A 17,244-nucleotide genomic window follows, 5' to 3' on the forward strand; every position below is an offset into this window, starting at 1 on the left:
CTTCCAAGTGCATAGCTAGTGGAAGGACACTGGCCAGTGAAAGGAAGCTGTACTTAGGCCATTATCCACGGCATGGACAGGCAAAGCAGAAACTTGTGCATAGTGAAGCAGATGACGTAGTGTCCAAATGAAAGCATGTAAATTAGAGCAAAGTTGAAATGTACGAATGGTAAGTATAAGGGGGGGGGGAGTTAAGCCCCTTTTAAGATTTTTTTTTTTCCCAGAATGAGAGACTTCGCAAGCATAAACACTGTGCTGGCGAAACCTAAAAATAGGCTGCATGAGGTAGAGAACAAAAGAGGGTAAAATGCATAAACAAAGAGGAGTCAATCAGTTGATTAATTGCGGATAGCAGAATTAGTAACAGTAGAATGTTAGAGAAATGGCAGGACAAGCAAGGGCGAGACAGGTAGCCATGTCCTTATGGATTCACACACACACTGTCACTGACAACTTGAAGTCAGAGCACACGAGCAGGCACACATAATGGGACAGAGTAACAAACCCACAGGTTAGGCGAGTGGTTGGTTGTAGGTTTTCTGTCCACATATTCATTAACCACTTTGCTGATAAACGGGTATTTTGTTAGACGGAAGATTTCACCTTTCCTCATGTACCTTTTTTGTCCAACGTCTGCCTACATTACAACAAAGGCACTTTTAACTGTCAAATTCCTTTGACTTGGAATTTTGTCTGGTTGACTAACTGTTATCACTCCTAGCTCAGCTGACTTCATGAAGGAGTGTCTTTTTGCAGCATCCATAGGCCCAAGGAATGTGGCTTACTCATATATTCTAATTGTCTGTTTTGTGAAAGTACGTTAATTTTTTATGTCCTTATGTTTACTGCTTGAAATAAAATATTGTGGTTCAGAGTCAAAACTAGGAAGGGGTGTCGTCCTTAGACTGTTACATTTACTGATTTTATTATCTTTTTCAGACTGTCAATATAATTTTTTTTTCTCTTTATTTCTCTTAGTTGGAAAGCCCATCGTCATAGTTAAAAATGAAAACCCTACTGTCGAAGAAATTGAACAGCTCCATAAAAAATACCTAGAAGAACTACAAGCACTATTTGAGGAGCACAAAGGGAAATTTGGGATACCAAAGCATGACACCCTTATTTTTACGTAATTGCATCTGTGCTTCTCACCAGATTCTAATTCATATGGAGAATAGGCCTTGAATCAGTAATGAGAACAAATAAAATGCAGGTCATATTTGTGCTGATCATGAGGTGTTAGTGGAAGGTACTTTTCAACAATGTGTATTCATTATATTAAATGCATAGTTTCTCAGGTATTGTGATATACATGTTATATGTGTGGGTGACTACTTTTGCAGGTTATAGTTTTTGCATTTATATCTTTAATTCTTGCATTTAGTCATTTGGTTTACTGGCTTCCAGACTGTGCAATGATTTTACTCTTTTTTTATTCCAACTGCGCCAAGCCTCGTTACATTCAAGATGCTGCTGAAAAAGTATCACATGTTGACATCAAATACGACCTTATTGTATTGGCTTGATTATGTTTCTCTTGTATTGTATTGTATAGATTGCTGGGTAAATGCATTGGGTGAAAGCAGCACTAAAATCAATTAAAAAAAAAAGAAAAGAAAATTGAGACCCAGACATACTGTCGCGTGGGCTCTCATTATCCTAAATGAGACTACTGGATTTCTAGGCAGCAGGATCGATAACGGTGTGGGGGACTGAGTCTGACCCACGTGTAAGGAACTCTGTCACCCTAAATCCGGTTGTTGCTCCGGCTAACTAGCAGTGCCTCATTTCTCCCACGGGGAAGAAATGATTGGGCAGCCGAGCGCATGACATCTTTGGAACTTCTCAGGGAAGTCGTGGTCACTCAGATCCAAACCAACTCTCTCATTCACAATATGGTCTCATATACAAATGACAAAGACAGTATAAGTTTTATATAATGTTTTAATAAAACGACTGTATTTTAGATATTAAGGCGTGAGCCGCAATAACCAGAACAATACAACATAGTAGGATTGATATAGTAACCAGGAGAGTAAAACATAGAAACAAAGCTATCATAATTCCTAACCATTTCTACTCTCCCTCTGCTTGTTCTATTTAGAGCACAGCATGTTAAGCTTTCACCTTGCCTTTCTGTATCACTAGGGAGACGGACACACTCATACCTGAGCAAAGGCCTGTGATCTGGTTCAGCATCTGCAACGAGGCAGTCAGCGTCTAGTTGTGGTTCCCTGGTCGGAATCTCCCTCTTGCATGTATTGGGACAAGGAAGTGATTTTATAACTAACATGTCATCGTGATCACAAAATGTTCCTACGCAGGAATGGCAAGTCTAGACTCCTACCACGTCTATCGGCAATGTACCAGACTGTATCCTTGGCTAAAGCACAGAGTGAATATGTTATGAAGAACTCCAGGGCTGAAGTAGGCAAAACAGTGTGATATGAATAAAAAAACAACACCGTAGAACTGGCTATTCTGTAAAATAACAGTACGAAGCCTAATAGAAAGCATTTAGAGTAAAGTGCACAGAGGCTCTAAGCTGTTAGCAAATGAATAACATATATTTAGGGCAAAGTGCACAGAGGCCTAAGGCCTGAAGCTAATGCGCAAAATATACGTAAAACTGACCACACTACACCCTCCCCTTGTCGGTAGCAAGTGGTTCCAAAAACATTAAAAAAAACATGACCTAAATTTAAACCCAACATTTCGACAAGATGAGAAGACAACAAAGTCATAAATTTAGGAAACATGTGACGATAGAGCGAATTGCAATATAGTGTCAATTTAGTCGGGAGAGAGAGAAAAAAAATCCAGTTGTCAGACAGAAGCAATAGAACGTAGAAGCTCCTCCACTTCGAGATAGGTCAATATCGGAAGATCCACGCCACAAAGTACCATGGAGCAGGTGTGTTCCAAAGCCCCAAAACCATTCAGGGCGGCACCCCGTGTAGTGCCAAGGAAAGAGACAAAACCATCTTCCTCCAGGAAGGGAATCTCATAATCCGCTTCACGAAGCAAACGCAACCGTAGTGCACAAGTCTGGGAATGAGCCCTAATCGGGAACATCAACGAGCACCAAAGGCATCGAAACACGGGTTGCACACAATCCAAAACCGGTCGGAACGACAAAGACCAGTCACACTCCAGATGAGCCAGGAGTGTTGCTCCAAAACGCTGCATCATGCGTTCACGACACAGCTGTGCTGACGGGAGCAGCAATACAGGATCTCGTTGCGGCGGGACAGCCATTGCGAAAAAATAGCAACAACAGCAAAACTCCAGCCAATAAAGCCAAAGTAATCGGGAAACCCCAAAAAATGCTTCCGAAAATAGAGTGTATAGCCGAAGGTATCAAACCGAATATGGAAGAGAAGGTGAGAACGAAACCAACACCAACGGCTTTGAAAAAATGAGCAATACCAGCAGTGCTGGATGCATTAAATATACGTCCCACAAGTTCACCAAAGTGACTCGGAAAGTTAGTATTCAAAAGGGACTGTATCTCCGCCGATGACCTTGCCACTTGAAGTGCGTAGGTCTCGCTAGCAGATGTAAGGGCCACATGCTTTTGAAACAATAAAGCTTTCAGCCGACTCAACTTGTCGAAATCAACCTTGGAAGTAGCAATATGAGGCCAGATGTCCGCTACCTCCCTAAATTCAGTAGGGGGAAACAACACATTCCGGCAGCACGTAACGGCCTTGTTGACGACAACGACGTAAACTATTCCGGCACCTATGCCACAGCAGCGTTCGCTGTTAAGAACAATGTAACTGCCGTTAGAAAGCACCTGGAAAGTGTTTTTAATTACCGGGACTGGAACTCCCTTCAGATAACAAGCTAAGTTAGCAATCGAAGCATTACACGCTCCGTGCAAGGACAGCTGTTTACAAACCATGGAATGGCTAACAGAAGCTTCGCATTCGCCACCGCTAAGAAAAACTTCCCGCAAACCATTAACACATCTGTACTGAAAAGGAAGCTCCCACACCTCGTGAATGTAACTGTCACCCAATAGTTCATATCTACCCACCGGAATGTGCTTCAAACAAGAAGTAAATTGCAGAGTGGAAATAGGCAAATTAATAACCCCATGAATCAACCACTCAGCTGACGGAATCTCAGCCACCGTAAAAGGCAGTTTCTCCAACTTTTCAATATTTAACATAACATACGTTGCTTCCTTCTTAGCCATCAATTGTTGTTGACGAGTTAAATTAAAGGAGATAAAGATCTCTCTGGCACGAATGTGCTGCCATGGAACGCGACCCGCCTTCAAGGTCTGAAGAGTCCAACCCAGCTGCATGATAGATCGTGTCTGACTCTGCCCATGATATAAAGAAGACATGTCTGATTTTATAATGTCAATAGCAGAAGAGACAATGCTGTCAATCGTGTAAACACGGTCAGAAAGGGTATGCATGCCATTATCAACAACAGACAAAGGGGGTGATTCTGACCCCGGCGGCCTTAGACCGCCGGGGCCAGGGTCGGCGGGAGCACCGCCGACAGGCCGGCGGTGCCCCGCAGGGCATTCTGACCGCGGCGGTAAAGCCGCGGTCAGACCGGCAACACTGGCGGTCTCCCGCCAGTGTACCGCTGCCCTATTGAATCCTCCAAGGCGGCGCAGCTAGCTGCGCCGCCGAGGGGATTCCGACCCCCCCTACCGCCATCCAGTTCCCGGCGGTCCGCCCGCCGGGAACCGGATGGCGGTAGGGGGGGTCAGGGGGCCCCTGGGGGCCCCTGCAGTGCCCATGCCACTGGCATGGGCACTGCAGGGGCCCCCGTAAGAGGGCCCCTACAAGTATTTCACTGTCTGCTTGGCAGACAGTGAAATACGCGACGGATGCAAATGCACCCGTCGCACCTTCCCACTCCGCCGGCTCGATTACGAGCCGGCATCCTCGTGGGAAGGTCGTTTTCCCCTGGGCTGGCGGGTGGCCTTTTGGCGGCCGCCCGCCAGCCCAGGGGAAAACTTGGAATACCCGCCGCGGTCTTTTGACCGCGGCGCGGTATTTTGGAGGGCGGAATTCTGGCGGGCGGCCTCCGCCGCCCGCCAGAATCAGAATCAGGCCCAAAGTCTGCAGCAGATTTTCTTGATCAATCTGTCTTAACCGGGCTGCAGCCTCCTGCTGGGAAAGTTTCCAAAACTCATTATACACTTCGTATAAGAACCTTTTTCTCCGGGACACCTTGGGACCTGATAAGAAATCTTGTAAATCAGTACCATTAGACAGTAACTTGAGGTGTGACTTAACTGCACCCAGCGTGGAGTACTTCAACCATTGTTGACAAAGTTTCCCCACACTGTATGTAGTTATTATATCAGCATGTTCTGGTGAAATGTAACGAGGGTCTTCCCTACTAGTCCTGAACCCCCCAGAAGAGGTAACAAAACATTGATGACACTGATTAGTGTCTACAGGCCACAATAACCACCCGCCCGGATGTAACGATGAAGCGTTAAGCGTACCACTCTGGACCCAATGCGTAAATTCACTAAAAGTAGCATTCACATAGTGCTGCCAGTTATTTAATTTAGAAGGGACAGGTATACTAGGCAAAGTCAATTCTTTAATCGACGCCAAGCCCAAACAACTAGTCTGTTGTACTGTGTCATTGAGGAAAATCATTTGCACAGGGATAATGCATGCTCGAAATAATGTATCTCTGCCTTGCATTTGCCAATTTTTCGTACCCCAAACACTTTTCAAGTCAACAGTCTTCAACCAGTATTCATATCCTTCGACCGAAAGTTTAGAAACAAACGAATTAGAATACAGTAATTTAGTATCCGTCAACAAAATTTGCTTATTAGAATACGGTGTCACTTTAAAATAGTAAGACTTAGCATTTCGCTGATCATGCCCAGAAAAATATGCAAATTTATCATTATACGTTTTCGAACTCCCTTGTGGAGGAGTCGAGCAATGTTCCCATTGTACATAATTAAAGATGGACTTAGGGCTACTCGCTTTGTGAATAAAGTGGTGTCCATAATAGGTGTAGCAAAACATATCACCATGATTATCTCTAAATTGGTAAGCATCTTCATCGTCATAGACAGTATAATATTGCAAATCTTTTAGCATAGCATCTACTGTCTTCACATCCCAATCATCAGAAACAATGCCTGGAATAACAATATCATTCATTGATAACTTAAGAACATACGGTATTTGAATCAATTCAGTGGGACCATATATATCAAACATTACTTTATCCCACACAATTCCATCCGGAATTGGTATTGCAGAAATGTTCACATTGGATAAGTCTCTTCGAACCATATGAGACGAAAAATGCGGTCTCAACACAGTCTCCACGTGCTCAATGTCTGATCGATCAGGAAGAAAATGACCATGTATTACCAGAAAAAAGGTAACCACAAATCCCAACCATAAAAAAATAGTCAGTACAGCCATAAAAAGCCACAAATAGTTCCAAGGAACAACAAAATATGTACGTTTAAGCCAACTGAGTAGCTTACGTGGACCTCGGATTGAAGACAGCGAAGACGAAGAGCTGGATACAGCCGCATCCGCGTCGTTGAAGCAGCCAGAGGCAGTTCTTGCAAAAGGTGCAACAGTGAACAAGGAAGCTGATGGAGGTTCTCTCCTAGGTACGCTATAAATCACATGTTCAGAAACATCAGTAGAACGTACAGCAACTTGAGAAAAAGAATCGATATCAATCGTTGACTGTGGAACAATCGCAAGATCATCTTCCACCCTCCCCAAGCTCGGAGAGGAAACCGGGTCGGTGCAAATCACCTGCAGCGGGACTTCTTCCCCAGTAGTGAGAGGGATGCCGGAACTACTGGGTGTCCCTCTTGGTCTGCTGTGCAGAATCGGCCACATGTTGTAACTTGACATTATCAATGGAAACAAAACGATTTCCTTTGGCCCCTTGCAGCGGCGGCAAAATCACAGTTCTCGTGCCGCTCACCCCCAACACCGGGACAGGTGCTCGATAAGAAGGACCAAATTCTTTCTTTACTGCGACCTTTTCACGCACTAGATCCCCAATCCTGGGTATCCAACCAGTAGGTGTTACTGGCTCATCCTTAATTCCAGAGGAGGCAGCACTCGCAGAAGAGTTATCTTCACGAAATTGTTGTAAATCCTGCAAAACAGTGACACGATCATTTATGTCAAAGGGCGTATCTGCCGCCTCCACACCAGGACCATCTAGATCCGGAACATACATTTGTGTTCCGAACAGGCACTCATATGAAGTACGACCCCCCAGTGACCTTCTAGGCAAGTTATTAAGTGCTCTCTGTACTCCATACAGGTGGGCTAGCCAACTAAGACCCGTACCTATAACCCTGGCTGTTAAGGATTGCTTTAAATCACGATTTAAACGCTCCACGACAGAATTTCCCTCGGGATGAAATGGAGACGAGAATTGGAGTTGGACCCCCAACGAAGCAATGGTGTCCCTGAATGCCTTAGAGGCAAAAGCAGGGCCCTGGTCCGAATGAAAAGCCGCAACTGCAAATGTATCGACAAAGATACGCAAATCTTTAATAACAGTCCGAGCGTCAGCCGAGCGCTGTGGCCAGACCCACACAAATCTGGAGCACGAATCTACAGCAATCAATATGTATTTGTATGCACTATCTGGTGTCAGTGGACCACAATGGCCCAAGTACACACACTGTAATGGTCTATTTGATATCAGAAGAGGAGTCTGCTGCGGGCGTCTAGCCGACGATGCTTTAATTTGTTGACAGACGTCACAACAAAGGACATACTGCTTTGTCTCCTTATAGAGACCAGGCCACCAATAACGGGCCTGTAAAAGTGAAATCGTGGCAGCCACACCAGCATGCGCAGATGCCACCCCTTCATGCGCTGCAGAAATTAATCGAGGTCTCTCAATCTTATTCGGTAACTCACGTACACCAACGCCTGGAATATTAACAACAGCATTTAGTGCACCACTCAAGCAGTAACTATATTTAGAAGGGAATCCTTTAGGAAATGGCGTGCCATCAGCCGTAGCTTTTATGGCAGCCGAAATCTCTATGTCTGGTTTTGAACTCGAACGAGTTACCGCGGCTACAGTGGCGATAGCCACTGCCGACTTTGCAGCCTCATCAGCCAAAGTATTCCCAGCAACGTGTATTCCAACGCGCTGGTGTCCAAGTGTATGTACAACATGGACTTTAGGAAGCGTTTCTTTCAGACCCGCAACCTTACCCCACAACAATTTATGTTTAATGGTGTTGCCTTTAGAATCTCTGAACCCATTCATTTTCCAATAATGCAGATATTCATTGAAGGATTGCACACAGTAGTAGGAGTCACAGACCAGCAAGGTCAATATCGCCGGCTCTGCATGCTCCAACGCTAACAAAAGAGCTTTGAGCTCAGCCAGCTGCGCCGTGCAATCTCCCAAGGTTTTAGTATAAGTATGTCGGGGGCAGAAGACTTCCCCCTCCATAGTCCCGCTCACCACCGCACATGCAGCAGAATACTGTTGTTTAGTCCCAACCGCCGGTTGCGCAGAGCCATCGGTATACATGACCACTTCATATTGGTCAATAGGCAATGTGCCAGCAGGAACTGGGTACTCTATTTCATATTGAAGAAATTCTTGAGTCTGCAGCTTAGGGTCAAATATGTAATCCACATCAGTGGCCGTCAAAGACGTAGCCCATTGTATCCACCGCGGGTGTAAAGCTTTCGAATTAGGAACACTCGCTTTTGTAACAGCCTATAAGGCCGGAATTGGGGAAACAACAATAATGCGTTGGCCCTGGGCTAGCGGTCTTTCTTTGATCACAGCCATCTGTACTGCAGTGAGAATTTTCTCAGTCTGTGCAAAACGTTGTTCTGCAGCAGAATACAAGTGGGACTTGTATGCTATCGGGACTGTCTCCCCTTCATTAAAGGTGACATACGTAAATCCAACAGCCCCAGGAATCACCCTGATGACCAAATGAGTTTTATTGTCCCGTGTGTGTAAATGTTTAACCGCTAAGAGATCATTCTGCAATTCTCGCAGTATGTGTGTATGCTCAATCGTCCAAAATCTATTTAAAAATTCGGGCGAATCAGTTCATATAAAGGTTTTATGCGTGTAGCATAATCAGGAATGTAAGTTCTGCCAAAATTCAGAAACCCCAACAAAGACTGGAGCTTCCGAACCGTATTAGGAGGCTGCAGTAAAGCACATTTCTCCAAAAAATGTGGCGCCAGGCTCTTGCCCTCACTCGATAACTCATATCCCAGGAAAATAACACTGAGGAAGGCAATCTTCGATTTCTTAAAATTAAACTTATAACCAATATCAGCAAAACCCACAACAATGCGCAATACGCGACTGAGATGTTGTAGAATCTCATTGTCCGTCAAATAAATGTCATCAACATATGATAACGCCTCAGGGTCCAACTCGTGCAGAAGTTCAGTCACACGAGCCGAAAACAGTCCTGGGCTATTCTTATACCCCTGAGGTAAACGACAAAACTTTTTCTGAGAGCCAAACGCACTGAAACTTGTATAGTCCCGACTTTCGGGTGCTATATTCTGGCAGAAAAATCCATTCGAGATATCCAAGGTTGTTTTGTATTTTTTACGCACTATATTATTCATAAGCGCAGCGCTATGTGAATTCTGTATTGCATATGTGCGTGTATGACTATTCAAATGTCTGTAATCCACCACTATACTATAGGAATGGTCCGGTTTAGCAACCGGAAATAAGGGATTATTCATCGGCGAGACACAAGGCTCAATTATCAATCAATCAATAGTTTATTCGGTCCAAATTTAGGCCATTTTTGAAAGTAAACATACATACATAGAAATAAAAACCATAAACCAATGTATAGTAAAAGAAAGGATAAAAAGGGGTCGTATAGCTAAAATATTTCCATAAATAGTTGAAAAAAGAAGAATACTCAGGGTGGTCTCCGGATCTTGCCCTGTACATAATGCTGGACACTAAAATAATACTAATCAATTATTAAAAAGATAAAAACTGTTCTAGAACCAATCTAATCGATTATTAAAAAGATAAAAACTGTTCTAAGACCAATCACTATATAAAATCAGACATTAAAACTCCAGAAAATAGCACAGATTAAAAAAAAAGAAAGTTAAGAGGTCGGGCCATAAGGAATGGTACCCATGATTGGTCAGTTCTATTAAATAGATTGGTCAGAATAGGATATAACTTAGCATTTATAAAATTATATAGTTGTGGTAACCCACTAAACAGCATACTCGGGGATAAATCTAATATCCATGATAGGTCTCGGTTTTCGTTAGAGTCCCAGACTAATATGATCGAATGCTGGTTTACTGGCTGCTAGACCGCTCTTCAACTGATGGATTGGGATCTGAAATAATCCTGCTGCGAATTTTCCATGCTGCTGCCAAATATTTGGAAAAAGAGCACACTGTCAGTATGGAAGTATCATATTTACATATTCTGAGTACACTATTGCGAGATGGCGAGGGCAGTGTTCTGCACAGAGGGGTAATCCACTTCCCTCGAGGACATTTATACAGAGGGCAAAAAAATAGAACGTGTTCATAAGTTTCCTTACATAGGTGACAGTTTATACATTTGTCCGATGGAGAACTGTTAGTCGACCAGCCGGCCGTGAAACTGTTGACTGCCAATGTTCCGTACCTAAGTTGGAGTAATAAGGAGCGAGCGTGGGCTGGTATAGGGAGGTCCAGGAAGCTTTCAGACAGAGGAACATGCTTTACCAGCAGGAACTCTGCTGTCAGTCGACCTGAACTATTTGAGCCGAGGGATTCCTCATAGATCTTTTCCCAATAGTGGTCTTTGATCAGGCGTTTAGCATTGCCAGGAATCATCTCGGGATTCTCCCAATAATGGGATAGACTCAGTTTGGTCCATGCTGCTTTCATCTCCCTAAGCCACCGTACTTTTTCCCATCCATGACGAGGTGGCAGTAGTTCTTTAACTGCTGCCCTGTAGGGTTCGAGTTCATCCGTTTTCCATAGTCTGACCCAGTACAGGAGTGGTCTTAGATATGCTATGTCTTTGATACTGTGTAGACCCAGGTCCAGTCTGAGGGGGAGCATTGGTGTGCCCCTCCCCAGTCTGGCTATGTGTCTGAAGAAGTTATTTTCTTTGGTTTGAAGAGTATCCATTTGTCTGTGGGATCCCCAAAGTTCTGCTCCATACAGGGCCGCAGCACGGATTTGTACTTTGTATATTTCAGAGATGAGGATCAGAGGGGGGCTTGTTGCGGTGCTAGCTTTACGTCCTATTACTCCACATCTTTGGCTGATTGTTAATGCCCCTTTCCTTATAGCTGGATCCCAACCGCCCTTGTCAGATAGTCTGATGCCCAGATAATCATATTCCGTTACTCTCTCCACAAGGATTGAATCCATCTTTGTGTTTGCGCTGAACTTCTTTTTCCTGGCGCTGTATATCATGAGTTTGGTTTTCTTAAGATTAATGTCTAACCCAAAGTCTCTGCAGTATGCACCGAACTGGTTGACCAGATTTTGTATTCCCATAGATGATTTAGACAGAAGAATGGTGTCGTCTGCATAGAGTAAGCAAGGGACTTTGGTTCCAGCCTGCATGGGGGAGTCATTTGTGCAATTTACTAAGTACTTGATACAGTTATTAATATATAAAAGAAAAAGAGTTGGGGCCAACACACACCCCTGTCTGACTCCTCTCTCGATAGCCACTGGTTCAGTAAGATCACCATTCTTGCCATTCCTAATTTGGGCATAGGTATTCTCATGTAGTCGGGCGATAAGTTTCAAAAGGCCATGCGGGACACCCATGTTGGCTAGTGTCAGCCATAACTGATTTCTAGGGACAAGATCAAACGCGGCTCTAAGATCGATAAAAACTACATAAAGGTTACCCCCTCCTACTTCTACAGTATTCCATTTTATTGTTAGAAATCTTAGTACTTGATCTATGGTACTGATTGCTGGTCTAAACCCTGCTTGTAAATCAGAAATGGCATTGTCTTCCAAAATACATTCCTCTAGACAAGACAAAGTTTGCTTTGCAAAAATTTTTTGGAAGTTGTCGAGTAAGGAGATTGGGCGGTAGTTAGCAGGGTTAGAGGGGTTGCCTTTCTTAAAAATGGGAACTATCTCTGCTCCTAACCAGGAGCTCGGAACAGGTGCTCCTGCAGCTATCACATTAGAGATGAGGTTTAAATATGGAGCCCAAACATCTGGGTCAGTCTTGTAGAGATCACCTGGTATTTTGGCAAGGCCGGGGGCCTTTCCCCATTTAAGTGAGACAATCGCAGCCTTGGTTTCTGCCAGGGAAAATTCAATTTTGGGGGTCTCAGTGGTCATGATGTGGGTCAGTTCCCTGGCGGTGGCACCAATGGTCCCAAGATATAATCGGGAAAAATGATCGGTCCACTCTACAGGGAGTATGGAGGCGCCAGGCAAACAGTTAGGTTCATCGCTGGCATCAGCCACCAATTTCCAAAATTTAGAGGTGTCGTTTATTTTAGCAGATTCCAGAAGGGAGACCCATCTTGATTCGTCCCATTTCCTACGGGCTCTAGCTTGTTCCTGTTTATAGGCTTTCCTAGTTTCCCTTATAAAGTCTATCTGACCTCCTCTTAGAGCTCTCAGCAATTTGTGCTGTGCTTCTCTACATGCGGCGTTGAACCATCTTGCATTACATTTCTTTTTAGGTTCTCTCACCGACTCTTTGGTAAATAGATTTTTTAAGGAGTTAAAAAATTGTGTGTGGGCTGCTATAAGCCCACCACTATCTTCTGGAAATTGAGATATATGGTCCATATGATCTGCCAGCTGCCTATACGCCGTTGTCAAAATGGTTGTGTCAGTGTTCAGGGATTCCCATCTAACATTACGTCTATTGTTGGACAGTGCGAGCTGTTGTCCGTAGGTCTTGGGATAAGAGACTTCAGGAAGGGGTAATAAATTCCTAAGAGATAAAATCAGTGGTTCGTGGTCACTTTCCTCATGTTCTACAATGTTCATGTCGACCATATGGCCCCACAAGCGGATATCGAGCAAGATATAATCTATTTGGCTCTTCTGTGACCCGCGCCTAAATGTAGGGTGGAGATTAGGGTCCGAACGGGAGCGACCATTACAGGCCCGCAAGCCATGTGCCAGTGTAATGTCCATGACCTGGTGAGATAATCTATTAATTTTTGGTCTTTTACTTGACACCAGCTGTGGAATACCCCAATAAGCGTCTTCATCTTTATATAATTCCTGGGCCAGCGAGTAGGGTTCAAAAGTGGCATTAAAATCTCCAGCAATGAGAATAAAATGAGAAGGTGATTTATAAGTAAGAAAACTATCCAAAATAGTCAGTGCGTCGGACTCATACTTGCTGCCCAGACTCCTATTGTAAATATTAATTATTAAAAATGGTTTCTCTCTAAGGGATGGTATTAACAAACCCATTAAATCAGGGCAGCCCAAGTCAATTATTTCAATCCGACATTTAAAAGAGCAACTGAGCCATATTAGCAGGCCGCCTGAGGGCCTCCCTGAATTCGTCTTAATTGCTGGGACCCAGTAGCTTTTATAGCCAATTCTGTATTTGGGTTCCAGTGCCCATGTTTCTTGGAAAAGACATAGATTGTGTTCGTCTATAAATTTGCCCCATTCAGGGTTATTCATTTTGTTCTCCAAGCCTGCAATATTCCAACTAAGGATGGTAACTAGGCCGTCTATTTTGTCATGGGGAGCTTCAGCCACAGAGTTCTCTCTTGGAGATCGGGTACCGTGGGGAAATTTTATACCCTTTTCAATCGAATTTGGAATTCCTACTACGTTAATGCCCGGGGTGTTTCTTGCCCCATCTGAATCGGAGAGTAACCTGAGCTGTTCGGATGCCTGGAGTGGGGGCGGGTCTCTGTGTTTGCTACAATCTGGTAAGTCTGTGACTAAGTTAATCTCAGTCACCATACGCTCCTTGTCTGCACCCCCGATAAGGATTTCAGAACTCTTGGATGGATCTAACTGAGCAAGTGCGGGAATTGGGATAGGGTCACTAGTGTCGATGGTAAAAGTATGTTCAGCCGCATGATTGTTTTGCCCAACTTCATAAGTTTCAATTTTCCCAGCTATAGGAGACTTTTTATCCCGGTTGTTTGGGCCTTGGGAGTAGGGTAAACTATAAATAGTGCTTACTTTTAGTCAGTCGTTTTCAGAAAGTGTGGGCGAAGAAGCATTGCAACTTGGCCGAAAATCAGGTGACGTCTGTGCCCTAGAAGGACCTCTGGGTGAGATTGTCACCCCCTTAGTGCTTGGTACAGCTATATGAGGGTAGAAAGCCTGGAGCCTACAGAGTGAGATTACCCCCCCTAGGGGGTTAGAATGACACACATTTAGAGAAAGCTGTTGGACAAGGGAAGGCGTATCAAAATTAATAACGATACAATCCCCTGTACCAGGGTTTTTGAGTGGGCCCACCCAACCCACCCTCCTCACCATCAGTATTGAGGGTATCATATGAAAGGCGAATCTAGCGTGTCTGTGTAACCAATGGATGACCTTGTTTTTCAGTTCTGTGAATGATTCGGAAATGTTGGACTTGAGCTTAGGAACATTCGTAATAACTAGTACATAGGGGCAAGCTTCCGGTGGTAGATGTAAAGTTCTCAGGTTAGTTCCTGGATCCCTACACGTTTGGTCTGCTGGAATATTGGAATGGTTCCTGTGCAGTTTAGTGCCCATGTTTATGGAAAAGGCAATTTCACCTGGCCGCCTTGGGTAAAGGGGGTCACTTTTTGGGTGCCAAGTTTTAGGGGGATTGGCCAGGTTAGGTGTGGAAAGCTTCGCTGGTAGGTGGAGAGAGTCAGAGCAAGGTGGTTGAGGCTTATGAGCCGTACTTGGTGGTAAAAGAGGAATACTGGCACTGTTAACAGGGGGACATGGGAGAGAGTGATATTGCAAATAATGCAGGTCCGATGAGGAGGAGGAGATTGTCTGGTTAAATTTGATGAGAGCGTCGAGTTTCTCCTCAATGGCTGATAAACGGGTTATTATAGGGTGTAATTTTTTTGAGAGCTCATCCTTTATAAAGTCTGTAATGGAAGCTGTGTCCAGTTTGCCGTAGCAAGTAGTTTCGTCAGGTGTGCAATCCTTAGATCGAGTAGACACAGGATGATTGGGGGAGTCCAAAACTCGGGGCCGTTTGTTCTTTAGGTTCACCTCCCCTCGCTTCCTTTTACCCTTTGAGCTATGTTTTGGGGAGGATACGGGCCTGTTTGACATAGGCTGGGTAGTTTCTGAAGGGTGCATAGCTCTGCCCGGGTGTTCTGTATTGGGTGTTCGGGCAGTTAGGATGGTTAATGGTGGTGATGCTGCCGGGGTAGGCTGGGGAGCTGGTGGATAAAAAGATTGTAGTGAGGTTTTCAGTGGAGCGTCAGTTGATGGTGGAGCGGTTAGACGGCGCTCGACCAGTTCAATTTCTTTTTCTAATGCCCCTACCGCTTTTTGGAGGAAGCTGTCTAGAGTCTTGTTGTTGGCTACTTCTTCCAAAGGCTTCCCCCCCTTCCGTCTACCCATCTTGATTTGGTAAGGTACTCAGGACCAACCCCAAAGTTTAACAATCTATTTCCAGAGATGCTCTTCCTCGCCCTTTCTCACCCTATCTTGCTCTACTGGAGTTTTTATTAGGAGAGACTGAGAAGCCTGAAGGGCCTAGAGAACTGCTCACCTATATTACGAGAGTGACCGGGTGGGTAAAAGAAGGTCGTCCGCTGGTCAGCTGCCTTGGGGAGTCCGGGTGAGAATAGTGTGGCCCGGCCCGGGCTCCTCAAATCATGCGTTTGGTTTAGTAGGGTTTCTGACCTTCGAGACCTCCCGGGTGGTCTTGGCAGCAGCGTGCTTCCTGTATGTGAAAGAGGGGTGGCCCAGCCCAGCCTCTTTCGGGCAAGGACGGGCCCGCCCTTGGCCCGGGCTTTGCCCGGGCGCCGCCCGCGCGCGTCCCGCGACGGCGGGAGCGCGACTCAAGTTTTAAAGGGCTCCTGCCCTGGCTGGACGGCTCGCGTCACTCCCGGGGCTTCCCTGGCCCCAATCAGCGCTTCCCGCGACGGCGGGAGCGCGACTCAAGTTTTAAAGGGCTCCTGCCCTGGCTGGACGGCTCGCGTCACTCCCGGGGCTTCCCTGGCCCCAATCAGCGCTTCCCGCGACGGCGGGAGCGCGACTCAAGTTTTAAAGGGCTCCTGCCCTGGCTGGACGGCTCGCGTCACTCCCGGGGCTTCCCTGGCCCCAATCAGCGCTTCCCGCGACGGCGGGAGCGCGACTCAAGTTTTAAAGGGCTCCTGCCCTGGCTGGACGGCTCGCGTCACTCCCGGGGCTTCCCTGGCCCCAATCAGCGCTTCCCGCGACGGCGGGAGCGCGACTCAAGTTTTAAAGGGCTCCTGCCCTGGCTGGACGGCTCGCGTCACTCCCGGGGCTTCCCTGGCCCCAATCAGCGCTTCCCGCGACGGCGGGAGCGCGACTCAAGTTTTAAAGGGCTCCTGCCCTGGCTGGACGGCTCGCGTCACTCCCGGGGCTTCCCTGGCCCCAATCAGCGCTTCCCGCGACGGCGGGAGCGCGACTCAAGTTTTAAAGGGCTCTTGCCCTGGCTGGACGGCTCGCGTCACTCCCGGGGCTTCCCTGGCCCCAATCAGCGCTTCCCTCAATTACACCTTGGTACTCCAATTGTGTAAGAATTTCGCGAACCGATGCCCTTGCTTCAAATTTAATAGGATATTGCGGCTGTGGCTGAGGTTCTCCTTTAATGGGAATGACATGATAAAGTGATTGTTTATTCCACCCCACATTATTTCTATATAGGGCGGGGGCTTGTGCTAGAGCCCATGATTTACCATATGACTCCGCTAGTTCTCTCGGAACAAGTGGTGAAAAGGAAGGCGCAATAACCTCCTCCCCAACCGGACAGTCGCGAACAAAGTCAGGTGGCCAATCTTGTTCGGCCAACAGGACATCATATGATTTCACCACATGGTCCCAAAAGATGGCGTGTACAACGCGGTCAATGTCCCCTTCTAATCGTAGAGTCACAAGATATACTTGATCAGGATCAGAGACTCGCATATCCGCCGTCTCGACTTGTATGAAGTCATCAGTTGCTTTCGCCTCCAGATGCTCTAGAAGACTCCGGCGAACTGTTGTGACCTCTGCCGCGCTGTCTAACAGCGCTAACGCCCATGTCTTGTTCGTCAAGAGAACTCTCTTCTTGAGCGGCATGTCTAACTGA

At 45.8% G+C, this 17,244-nt stretch overlaps 1 protein-coding gene across 1 annotated transcript in view; it reads left to right on the forward strand.

The window, feature by feature from the left end:
• LOC138265606 (2-acylglycerol O-acyltransferase 1-like) overlaps positions 1-1,219 on the forward strand; it is a 192,112-nt gene extending 190,893 nt beyond the window's left edge. Inside the window, exon 6 of the mRNA XM_069213467.1 lies at positions 979-1,219. Within this exon, the coding sequence (XP_069069568.1) occupies positions 979-1,133 (155 nt within the window). The 3' untranslated portion in view covers positions 1,134-1,219. The remainder of the gene's footprint in view (positions 1-978) is intronic.
• Positions 1,220-17,244: the final 16,025 nt, after the last annotated feature.

The sequence above is a fragment of the Pleurodeles waltl genome, chromosome 11 (assembly GCF_031143425.1).
Source record: "Pleurodeles waltl isolate 20211129_DDA chromosome 11, aPleWal1.hap1.20221129, whole genome shotgun sequence".
NCBI classification, from domain to species: Eukaryota; Metazoa; Chordata; class Amphibia; order Caudata; family Salamandridae; genus Pleurodeles; species Pleurodeles waltl.